The following is a 12,112-nucleotide window of genomic DNA, read 5'->3' as shown; positions in this document are numbered from 1 at the left end:
GAAGCCCTCATGCCTAGAGCCCGTGCTCCGCAGCAAGAGAAGCCACCGCAATGAGAAGCCTGCGCACCGCAAGGAAGAGTAGCCCCGCCTCTCCCGCGACAAAGCCCGCGCGCAGCAACCAAGACCCAACGCAGCCAAAAAAAAATAAAGTAATTTTTAAAAATCCGAAGTGATAAAGTTATGTGTGTGTATGAATATACACACACATATATATTAAAAAAAAAAAAAAAAAAAAAGGAATTGGCACACAGGGCCAGCCAGGCCCCTCTCTACGGCTCCGCTGGGGCCAGATCCGCAGCTGTTCAGGGGTTAAATCTCGGCAACTCCCTGCCCCCACCTCACCTCGCCGCCCCCCCGCCCCGCGCGTGCGCACGTGCGAGGCCACGCGCCATAGAGCTGAGCAATCCTCCCAGATTCCTAGAGCGGTCGGCGGTGATGGCCGGTTTACATCTTGTGAGGCTTGACGGTAACCTGGAGAATACATCGAGGTATGGGTGATGTCGGCTCACGGAAGGCGGAGGAACTCAGGTGATCTGCCCTCCCCAGCGGCCTTGCAGCGCCACCGGGGAACCGTATGCTGTTTCTTGAGTCCGTGGGGAGTCGAGGCTGCCGACGTGGCCCCCAGGCGCGGCTCCTGGGCATTGCGAGCTGCTCGGTTCTCGGCCTGGTGTGCTTTTGGTACGCGGTCAGCCCTTGACTAGCCTTGGGTTCAGCTGAATGAACACCAGAAACTTTGGGGGCGGGTGGAATCCAGAGCTTGGATGCATTCACACGAATCAGCGGACGAATGTGTGAGTGTGAGAAGAACGGAAGGAGAGAGAGACAGATCATGATAATGTATCAGTACTGTCATTGCGGTGTAGGAGGGGCAGCGAATAACGTAGAGCTAACCGCTAGGGCAAAATTCTGAAATTCCCTCCCCTGCCTTATCTTTACAGTTATATCCTGGTTTTGATAGCATAAACCCCCAGATTATCTTTGAAGATCTCTAGATTTGGAATGGAGAATGTATGTCCAAGAGGGGTGATGCCTGACTCCTGAATGATAGGGAAAGAAGCGTAGTAAATTTGAAAGAAAAGCACTTGAAAGTTAAATGAGATTTTGTTTTGTCTTTAACTTCTTTTATATCTAGAGGATGTTTCTGGGTGGTCTAGTCTCAGAAATTATATCTCCAGTCTCCACAATGATTCCCTTCCAAGTCCAGTGGTGCCCAGTTGCCTGCAGGTCTCAGACTCCTACGTCGACAAGAAAAGCTTAGTGAGGAGATGGTAAATCTCCAGTTGCTCCCTGAGGTGTCAAGTGTCCAGTGGCAGTCCATGGAGATCCAATTCAATTATGAAGCTCAAGAACACTACCTTCTGTCAGGTGAGAAGCAGTGTGTATCTTTCTTAGTGGTTTGGGTGGGTTGGGGGGTGGCGCCGTGTTACCTTGCTATGTTAGTGTCTTCAAGTGCTGTTGGTATTCCTCATTGCCTACCCCCCACTGTATTAGGCAGTACCATTTCTCTTGTGCTCCAAGCCCATGGCTTTATTGTACATTCTGGCAATCAAATTCTCTTGGTTTTCCTTCCTCTCCTTAAGTCCCCAGTGTCATCCATTTTTCCCATTATAATCACCTTATTACCAATCTGCCAGTGTTTGGTATTTGCCCTTTAAAATCTTTTCAAGTCATCCTTCTCATGTACTGTTGGGGCATAGTTAAAAGTTTTGGAGTCTGACACCTGGATTCAAATACTAGCTTTGTCATTTACTAGCTTCAGTAAGTTACTTACATTTTTAAAAAATAATCCTGTTTCCTCACTTTATAGGTGTATAATAACTCATACCTTGGAAGTTATTTTGAGGGTTGTGTCTATCTATTACTCCTTAATAAAGGACCCCAAAACTTAGTGACCTAAAACACTAAGACATTTTTCAACCATGTTATTTTCTTATGGTTCTGTAGGTCATCGGCTTGGGCTGGGTTCAGCTGGGCAGTTTTGTTCTGGAATCACTCATGCTCAACTAGAGCCAGGGTCTATGTTGGTATCAGTCATAACATGTCCAGCTGTTGGTGCTGGCTATAGCTTGGGTCACATATCTCTGGCAGGCTAGCCTAGACTTTTTCACAGGGCAGCTAGTTTTTAAAATCAGAGAGAGGGATGCATAAGCACTTTTCTAACCTATGTTTGCATTCCATTTGTCATTTGTTATTATCTCATTGACCAAAGCAAGTCACATGACCAATTCCAGAGTCGTTGTGGGAGAAAACTACACAAGGATATAGATATTAGGAGATAGGATCATTGGGGTCCATTACTACTATAACAGATACCACAAGCACTAGATAAGATTCCATATATACGGCTCTGAGCACATACCTGGCTGGTAGTAAATTCTTTACGAATGGTAGTCACTGTAGTTTTTAGTAAGATAATCTTGGTGCTGACTTTGTTCAGATGTTCTGCAGGCTCTCATTTCCGCATCATATTTTGCTGCTTTTTGATTTTGGTCTTCCCATTACTGCTGTTTTGCCTATGAAATTAACCTTCTGTTGTCCTTTTCTTTTACTCTAAATCTTTTGCCTGTCTTTAGTTTTTGAGTATCTTTTATTTTATTTTATTTAGTTTCTCTCTCCTATATTTAGAATTTGTTTTTCCTTAAGAGTCTATTCTAAGGCATCTAGCTCTGTTCTTTCCTGAGAATCACTGAGAATCACTGCCTCCTCCTTGTTGTTTAACATAAATTGACATACATACTATATGTGTTTGTGTCTCTTAAGAGTGTGTATAAAATAACATTTTTTTATGATAAAGCAATATAATTATATTAAAGTGCATTTATAAAATATAGAAAGGCACAAAATAGAAATTTTAATAACCTACAACTCCACCATTTAGAGATAGTCACTGGATACATTAATACATCAATACATTAATGTATCCTTCAAATCATTTAATTAACTGTTCAACAAATATTTATTGTTGATAAATGTTTATTAGTTCATAAGATCATAGCTTATTAATGATTATTAACCATTAATATAATATTATTAGTTACTGAGGGTTTACTTTGTGCCAGCCACTGTTCTAAGTTCTGGGGTTGTAGCAGTGAACTAATCAGAGAAGCCTTTGCCCTCAAAGACTTTACATTCTAGTAGGGGAAACAGGAAATATATAAATATACAGTATAGTATCAGATAGTGATAATGGTTATAGAGGATGTATCAGTCAGGATTCTGGCAGGAAACAGATGGCTCATTCAAATTGTGTAATTCAAAGTTTCATAAAGAGGATGGGAAGGATTACAGAATCAACAAGGGATGGAGAACAGCGTACACAAAGCCTAAGCTGATAGTCATAACTATCCTCTTCCATCACCCACTCCGTATTGCCCTTACCTTCTGCCAGAATCTCAGTGGCACAGAGTTCTTTATCTAGTCAAATAAAATAAACCTTTTCTAGATGACCTGAGTGCTTGGTGATCCTGCCTCTTTCAGGTTACTTCCGTGAACCATTGACTGGGCCTATTAGACATGAGAGAACTACGAGGCACCCCCACTGAGTCCTCTGAGTTCCAGTGGCGGCAACCATTTCCCCACTGGTGATTGGTATCAGTCATTCTGGCCAGTAGAGTGACCCCATCTCCGCCTGCTGGTTTGGCAGTTTGAGGAGCCCAAAATGCTGAAGCAGGAAGCAGTCTCAACTTCAAATTTAACAAAATTATGACTTTGTCCCATGGTAGAGGTATTTTTCCTTTGAGAATCGGAACCCTGAACCCACCAAGCCCAAGATTATAGGGATAGGAAGCAAAAATAATATAAGTGGATTATAAGGTATATAGTAAGAAGAGATATTATTACTTTCTCTACCACCCTTCGTTCCTATACCCATGTATTATGGCCATGGGGAAGACAACACTGTTTATCGCCCTTTAGCTTAATGCATATATTGCATCCTGTATGACAGCACCCCAAACTTATCAAGGTGTCGTTGTCTAGCTTGTCCTGTAACTGAGCCTACATTTAATCATTCCACCATTATCACAATCCACTTACTTCTGGATGATGGGACATGCGGTAAGACCCATGAATTATATGTGTATGAGCTCATTGCTTAACTTCCTTCCCTGTAAAATGACTCCTTTGGAGGTAATATTATAGAGAATACCATGATAATAAATACGGCATTCTCTTAAGTCAATGCAAATTTGTATCTAGACTATGTACTTAGTCCTTTGAAGTCGCTGCCCTTTCCATAATAAAAGGGGTCAGATGTAATGAATCTGTCCCCAAGTGGCTAGCTGGTTCCTCTCTAGGGAATGGTACCTTATTAGGGCCTTAGCAGTTGGCTACTTGGGCACATAGCAATGATTATAGGCATATCAACCTTGATAAGTGGAGGTCCATATTGTTGAGCCCATATATAGCCTCCATCCCTGCTGCCATGACCTCTTTGTACATGAGTCCATTGGGCAAACACTGGTAAAAAGGCTGATTGACATTCATCATATGGATCACCGTGTCCATCCTTCTGATTGGGAGGCTTCTCCACAGTGGATGCCCTTTGGTGAGGATTCACATGGGCCACAAACATATTCATTCTTTGGTTCATCCTCATACCTTTCCTCCAGAATTCTCATTTCTTGTCTTCCAATCTTGTTCTTTCCAGGTACCTGACTAATCAAGTAACCCATTAGTCACTATCCATGGATCAGTATATACGTGTATCTTAGGCTATATTGCCTTCCATGGAAAGTAGACAACCAGGTGTATACCTGAAATTCTGCCCACTGGAAGGATTTGCCTTTACCAGCATGTTTAAGGCCACCCCTGAGTGGGGGTGTAAGTGAAAGGTACTCACTTTCAGCTGGTGCCCACACACTGGGCAGGCCCATCTACAAACCAGTTCTGTACATTTTCCTCCTCTGTTAACTGGTAATAGGGAATTCCCATAGGGCCATGAATATAGGTTGAGGGGGAGAGGTAGTGGAGCAGTAGGAACAAGTCCTATGGGAATCTGAGTCACTCGCACATGGAATATACTTGTCTTCCAGATATGCTTTTATAATGGAATACTGGCTTGTATGTTCAATTTTATGAATTGATGGGTCAAATAACAACTAATACATAGTGGTCAGTTTGCAATAGTTATTTGGTGCCCTGTGGTCAAGCATTAAGTTTCTATTAGTGCCCAAAAGCAAGCCAGGATCTGCTTTTCACTTAGAAAATTGTTGGCAGAAGACAGTATGACCTTACTCCACTGTGGTTCTCTTATAGAGGCTTGCAAGAGGCTTCATACAGCAACCATGACTGCTGCAGACACTTCCAATACCATTGATTATCTTGGTTAATAAGGGTCATGTGACAGGACAGCTTGCATTGCAACATGGTCCTACTGCAGAACGTTTTTTTACTCTAAGCCTCACTCAAAAGTAGCAACCTTAAAAAAAAAAAAAAAAAGTAGCAACCTTGCAAGTTACTCAAATTGGTCATTTCAGCACATTTACTATGGTATCTGTTGCCTCAAAAATGCAGGGCCCACCAAGCATTGTGCCTTTCTGAGGTGGTAACAGTTGGTTAGAGAGATAACCGAAGTGAAAGAATAAGCCATGTAACCATCTGAGAGAAGAGTCTTCCAGGTGGAAGGAATAGCAAAAGTCAGAGGCCCATAGATATAGCAGGAACAGAGTAAGCCTGGGGTAGACAGGTGATAGGGGTGGTTTAGAATGAAATGAGGGTAGAGAGAAAGAAAGGAACCAGATCATATGGAAACTTCTAAGTCACGGTAAGGACTTAGAATTTATTCCCAGTGAAATGGGAAACCATTGGAACTCTTTACACAGGATAACATGTAAAGATCACTCTGACTGTTGTATGGAGAGCAGGAGAAAGGTAAGTTAGCAGGAAGAAAGCAAATGATTTAAGAGAGTAGTCAACTATGTCAAAAAAATCAAGAATAAGATTGAAAATTGACCACTGGATTTGTCAAGATAGAGCATATTAGGGACTTTAATAAGTGCAGGTTTGATGGAGTTACAGAGATAAAAGCCTGATTGCATTGGGTTAAAAAGAGAATAGACTTGATGTTGGTTAGAAAATAGAGCAATGTGAACTATATACACATGATGGAAGTGTGAAGTGGCTTAACCATTTTGGAAAAGTATAGTTGAAGACCTAACAGTTCTGATCCTAAATTTATATAACCTAGAGAAACATTTGGATATGTGTATCAAGATAGACGTACCAGCATATTCATATCAGCATTGTTTGAAATAGCAAAATGTTCTTATGCATTGAAGAAGAATGGATAAATCACTTGTGGTATATGTCACACTATAATAGTGAACATGAATGGACTACAGCTACACACATGACTGTGGATGAATCTTCCAAACATAATGTTGAGTAAAAAAAACAAGTCACAGAATACGTATGGTATGATTCCATAAATGTATAAAGTTCAAAAACATGCTGTATTTGCCTGCTAGGGCTATAACAAAACCACAGACTGGGTGGCTTAAACAACACAAATTTATTTACTCAGTTCTGTGCATTAATTTTAGTCATCTATGCTTTGCTTTCTTCTAGAAGTCTTATAGTTTTAGCTTTTATATTTAGGTTTATATTACATTTCTAGTTAATTTTTGTGTATAGCATAAGGAAAGAGTCAGTTAATTTTTGTTATTATGATATCCAGTTGTAACACTTTTTTTGAAAAGAGACTACCCTTTCACCATTGGATTATATGGGCAACTTTGTTGAAGGTCAGTTGTACATACATGTTTGGATCTATTTATAGACTCTGTTCTATTCCATTAATGGATATGTCTGTCCTATGCCAGTATCTCACTGCCTTGATTACTGTAGCTTTGTAGTAAAGCTTGAACTCAGGGAATATAAGCTCGCTTATTTTGTTCTTCTTTTTCAAAATTGTTTAGACCCTTCTCTGCCTTTCTACACAAAGTTTAGAATTGGTTTGTCAGTTTCTACGAAAAGGCCTGCTGAGATTTTGATTGGGGTTGCACTGAATCCATAGATCAATTTGGGGAGAATTTCATCACTTTAACAATACTAAATCTTCCTATATGTAAATGATGGCATATATTTCTATTTATTAGATCTTTAATTTCTCTCAGCAACATTTTATAGTTTTCATTATGCAGATATTGCACATATTTTGTTGAATTTGTTTCTAAGTATTTCATTTTTTTGGTGCAGTTGAAAAAAATTGTTTTTAATTTTAGGTTCTAATTGTTCATTGCTAGTATACAGAAATACAATCAGGCTTTGTGTATTGCACTAATAAAACCATTTACAAATTCTAATAACTTTTTAAAGACACTTTCGGATTTTCTGTATACGTGACTGCATAGTCTATAAGGCAGTTTGACTTCTTGTATGTCTCATTTATTTTTCATGTCATATTGCATTGTCTATGAATATTGAATAGAAGTTGTACAATATTGAATACAATTAGTAAGAGAGGGCATCCTTGTTTTCCTCCTTTGTTCCTAGGAGAAAAGCATTTAATGCTTAACCATTAAGTATGATGTTAGCTGTTGGTCTTTCTTTGCTTTTTATTGAAGTAGTTAATTTACATGTAACATAGTTGATGTTTGGATTTAAATGTACCATCTTATTTTTTGTTATTTTCCCATATTTTGTTTCTTTCTTGTTTTTCTTTTTTCTCCCTTTGTGCCTAATTTAATTATGTTACCAAGTTTTTTGTTTTTCCGTTTTTTTCTCTATTAGCTTACTGTTTATACACCCTTTTATTGTTATTTAATTGTCACCTAATAGCAGCCTTTCTCAAATGTGATTCTGTGAGAGAATTAAGCCAAAATGCTCTAAGGCATCCACTGTAACTTACATATTAATGTTTCTCCTGTACATCTATTGATTTACTTGGTATCTACCATCTTTGGGAGAATTAAGAAAATAGGCAAATTATTTTCTTTTTATTTTCTTGTGGAACCCTAGTTGAAAAATGCTGCCTTAGAAGTTACAACATACACATTTGATTTATTACAGTTTATCTTAATTTACTATTTCTAGGATAACCCAAAGACCTTGTAATATTTTAGTTCTATTTACCTCCCTCCTCTTGTGCTATTTTTGCCATGTATTTTAACTCTACATATATATTATAAAATCCATGAGACATTCATATTGCTTATATCATTCAGTATATACACATTTAGATTTACCGCAATACTTTACTTTTTCCAGTACCCTTTGCCTTTGGCAAAGAGGATAAGCCTCCACTTGGAGGCTTGGGATTTTGGACTTTAGCCCTTGAAATTAATCTTTGTCATGTTTTCAGCTCTCTAGATCATTTGCAGTCTGAGAATGGTGTGCCTTTTATAGTAAACACCACTTAATAATGGAATGATAGTCTCAAGAATTTCAATGGAGCTCCCATGTTCTCTACCATTACAGCCCTCTGGTATTGTTGAGCAGAGGAATAATCTCCTCAAAATCAACTCAAAAGAGATTTCTGATCCTACCTCCCTAACCTTTTTTCTGTTCCACATACCTTAGTAAGGAAGTTTGGTCACTGAATATGGCTGTTCCCAAAAGGATCATGTTTTCTAGGCCACTTCCTTCTAATAATCAGGGCAAAAGAGGTGGAGGACTATGTAGACCTATTTTTGAAAATGCAGGCTTCTTTTCTAACCATTCCTGGGCTTGATGCTTCTTTCTTTCCCCTAATGACAAGATGTGACCAGCCTGGATGGTATACACTCACAGTGACAGCCTGGCTGCCACTGCCTCTTCCTCCTCTCCCTCCCTTTCACCTCCTCCCCCACTCCTTCACCCACGTATTCATTCATACTGACTACTTTATATACGTCAGTAAGTTGTTTATGTATTAGCTCTAATATAGTCAAACTTTCCTTATCACTGTAATTAGGTTTCAGTATTCCCAGATCTCCTGTGACAGACATATACAGAATATATCTGATAAGCCACTTCAATAAACGATTATCCATTACTTGTTGATTCTTCTTAATTTCCCTCTCAGAAGATAATTTTTAGTATTTTCATAGGAAAATACTAATCTATTTCACCTGAAACTTTCTTACAGTATGGAGAACACATTCCATTTATATTTTATTGTTCTAGATGGTGAGACTAAGGCCAAGGTTGGAGAGCTGGCTTCTGAGGAGGAAATTACAGCAAAAATTGAACCATTGACTGAAGAGTCTGGTAACCCCAGAGATGATGTTCTCCAGGATCCTGAATGCAGAGAATTCTGTGGATTTGGGGATAAATTCAATGAAAAGGATCAGAACCTCTTCAAAAGAAGACAACATAACTGTGATGAATGTGGGCAAAACTTTGCTTGTAGTACAGGCCTTATTAGGCATCGAAGAACCCATTGGGAGAAACCCTATGAATGTGATAAGTGTGGAAAGGCCTTTAATGTGAGCTCAGCCCTGGTTCTGCATCAGAGAATTCATACTGGGGAGAAACCCTATCCTTGTAATTGGTGTATTAAAAGTTTCCGTCGGAGCTCAGACCTTATTAAACATCAAAGAGTCCACACTGGTGAAAAACCTTACAAATGTGATGAATGTGGGAAAGCCTTCAGTCAGAGCTCTGATCTTATTATACATCAGAGAATACATACAGGAGAAAAACCCTATCAGTGCAGTCATTGTAGTAAAAGTTTTAGTCAGCGCTCAGACCTAGTTAAACATCAAAGAATACATACTGGAGAGAAGCCTTATACATGTAACCAGTGTAACAAACATTTTAGTCAGAGTTCTGATGTTATAAAACATCAAAGAATCCACACTGGTGAGAAACCATATAAATGTGATGTGTGTGGAAAAGCCTTCAGTCAGAGCTCCGATCTTATTCTACATCAGAGAATCCACACTGGAGAGAAACCATATCCATGTAATCAGTGTAGCAAAAGTTTCAGTCAGAACTCAGACCTTATTAAACATCGAAGGATCCACACTGGAGAGAAACCCTATAAATGTAATGAATGTGGGAAAGCTTTTAATCAGAGCTCAGTCCTTATTCTGCATCAGAGAATTCACACTGGAGAGAAACCCTATCCATGTAATCAGTGTAGCAAAACCTTCAGTAGACTTTCAGATCTTGTTAATCATCAACGAATTCACACTGGAGAGAAGCCTTACCCATGTAACCAGTGCAGTAAAATGTTTAGTCGAAGATCAGACCTTATTAAACATCATAGAATTCATACAGGCGAGAAACCCTATGAATGTGATGAGTGTGGGAAAACCTTTAGTCAAAGCTCAAACCTTATTCTGCATCAGAGAATCCACACTGGAGAGAAACCCTATCCATGTAACGATTGTACTAAAAGTTTTAGTCGTCGTTCAGACCTTGTGAAACATCAGAGAATACACACTGGAGAGAAACCGTATGCATGTAATCAGTGCAATAAAAGTTTTAGTCAAAGCTCAGACCTCACTAAACATCAGAGAGTACACTCTGGGGAAAAACCCTATCATTGTGATTGTTGTGAGAAAGCCTTCAGTCAGAGTTCTGACCTTATTCTTCATCAGAGAATTCACACTGGAGAAAAACCATATCTGTGCACACAGTGCAGCAAAAGTTTCAGTCAGAACTCCGACCTTATCAAGCACCAGAGGATCCACACTGGGGAAAAACCATATAAATGTAATGAATGTGGGAAGGCTTTCAGTCAGTGCTCAGCTCTTGTCCTACATCAGAGGATCCACACTGGGGAGAAACCATATCCATGTGATCAGTGTGGCAAAAGCTTTAATCGGCGCTCTGATCTCACTAACCATCAAAGAATCCACACTAATGAAAATCCATATAAATGTGATGTGTCTGGGAAAGCCTTTAGCACATGCACTGATCTTACTGAACACCAGAGAATCCACATTGGAGAGAAACCCCACAGGTGTGTTCAGTGTAGCAGAAGTTTTAGCCAACTCTCTGATCTTATTAATCATGAGAAAGTCCATTCTGGGGAAGACACTCTAAATGTGTTGAATATGGGAAAACCTTTAGTGTATACACCAACTTTATTCAGTACCAGAGACACTCTGCCAGAAAAAAATCTTATGAATGCTATGGATGATTATCAAAAAGGTTTTAATCAATGCTCAACTTTTGTGCTACATTAAAAAAAGACACACACACACTAGAGAGAAAGCATATTAATTCAATTTTTATAATGAAAGTTTAACTCAGAGCTCAGACATTACTAAAGAAAATTTCTGAGGATGAATCCTGTGAGTTGTTGGAAAACCTTCAATGTGAAAAAATTTTTACTGAATGTCAGAAACAATGGAAAAAAATTTCTATCTGCTGTAATGTAAGAAAAGCTCTAGTCTTTTATTCAAACACTACACAAGAGGAAAGTTTTATCATTATAAGAAATGTCTAACCATATTAATGCAGAACCTTATCAGATATTGTAAAAATCAGTGTGGTGTTGTGTGCAATCAGAACTCAGAAGGAAATGTATTAGTGTTATAATCTCAAACCTTTAGTGAGCCCAGCTCACCTATTGCATATCAGAGAAGTTATTTTAGAGAATGTAGGGAAAACTTAAACCCTTCCCATATCTTAATTGGCATTCACTCTGATAATCCGCATACCACTTACCTCCTGACAGCTGGAGAATCCTACCTTATGCAAACATTAGTTATTAAATTCCCTCTGTGTGAACATGCTATGCTATGCTGGTATTAAACTTACTAACTGCATAACTCTAGTGCCCCATTTTCTGAAATATCCTTTTTTTTTGGGAGGGGGCCAAGTTTTGGTCTTCCTAGTGAGCATGAGTTTTCAAGTTCCTGTGGTGTTCACAGCAAACATGAATTTATTTTGCTCTTAATAATGTAGCCCATCCATAAACTTTAGTGGTTTGAAATTACTTCTTCAACACTACCATTTAATTACAGTTTCTAAATATGTGAAACAATTTTTTAAAAAATAATTCCATATGTTAAAGTGTGAATATTTCTCTACTACTATGTTTATCCTGTCATCTATAGATGGAACAAAAATGTTAGCTAAAGTAACACCCACATGACTATATTGCATATTCTGTCTAAAAATAAAAAGACCTATTGATCTTTTTTTTAATGGCAACATTCATCAGACTTTGTTTTGT

The 12,112-nt window shown here is 38.7% G+C and overlaps 1 protein-coding gene across 1 annotated transcript; it reads left to right on the top strand.

Moving 5' to 3' along the window:
- Positions 1-8: 8 nt before the first annotated feature.
- On the top strand, positions 9-12,090 carry LOC309639157 (uncharacterized protein). Its single transcript, XM_082416086.1, has 3 exons — positions 9-678; positions 1,133-1,365; positions 9,106-12,090. The coding sequence occupies exons 2-3, from the start codon at positions 1,266-1,268 to the stop codon at positions 11,115-11,117; spliced, it is 2,112 nt and encodes a 703-aa protein (XP_082272212.1). The 5' UTR covers positions 9-678; positions 1,133-1,265; the 3' UTR covers positions 11,118-12,090.
- The last annotated feature ends 22 nt before the right edge of the window (positions 12,091-12,112 follow it).

This window comes from Balaenoptera physalus (assembly GCF_965194825.1).
Source record: "Balaenoptera physalus genome assembly, chromosome: 12".
Classification (NCBI taxonomy): domain Eukaryota; kingdom Metazoa; phylum Chordata; class Mammalia; order Artiodactyla; family Balaenopteridae; genus Balaenoptera; species Balaenoptera physalus.
This window is presented reverse-complemented; position numbering and strand designations above follow the sequence as displayed.

Bases quoted from the DNA above. Each gene is read 5' to 3' on its own strand.
- LOC309639157 (XM_082416086.1), top strand. From the start codon at position 1,266: ATGGTAAATCTCCAGTTGCTCCCTGAGGTGTCAAGTGTCCAGTGGCAG. The intron at 1,366-9,105 runs GTGAGAAGCAGT...TTATTGTTCTAG, and splicing joins AGAACACTACCTTCTGTCAG to ATGGTGAGACTAAGGCCAAG.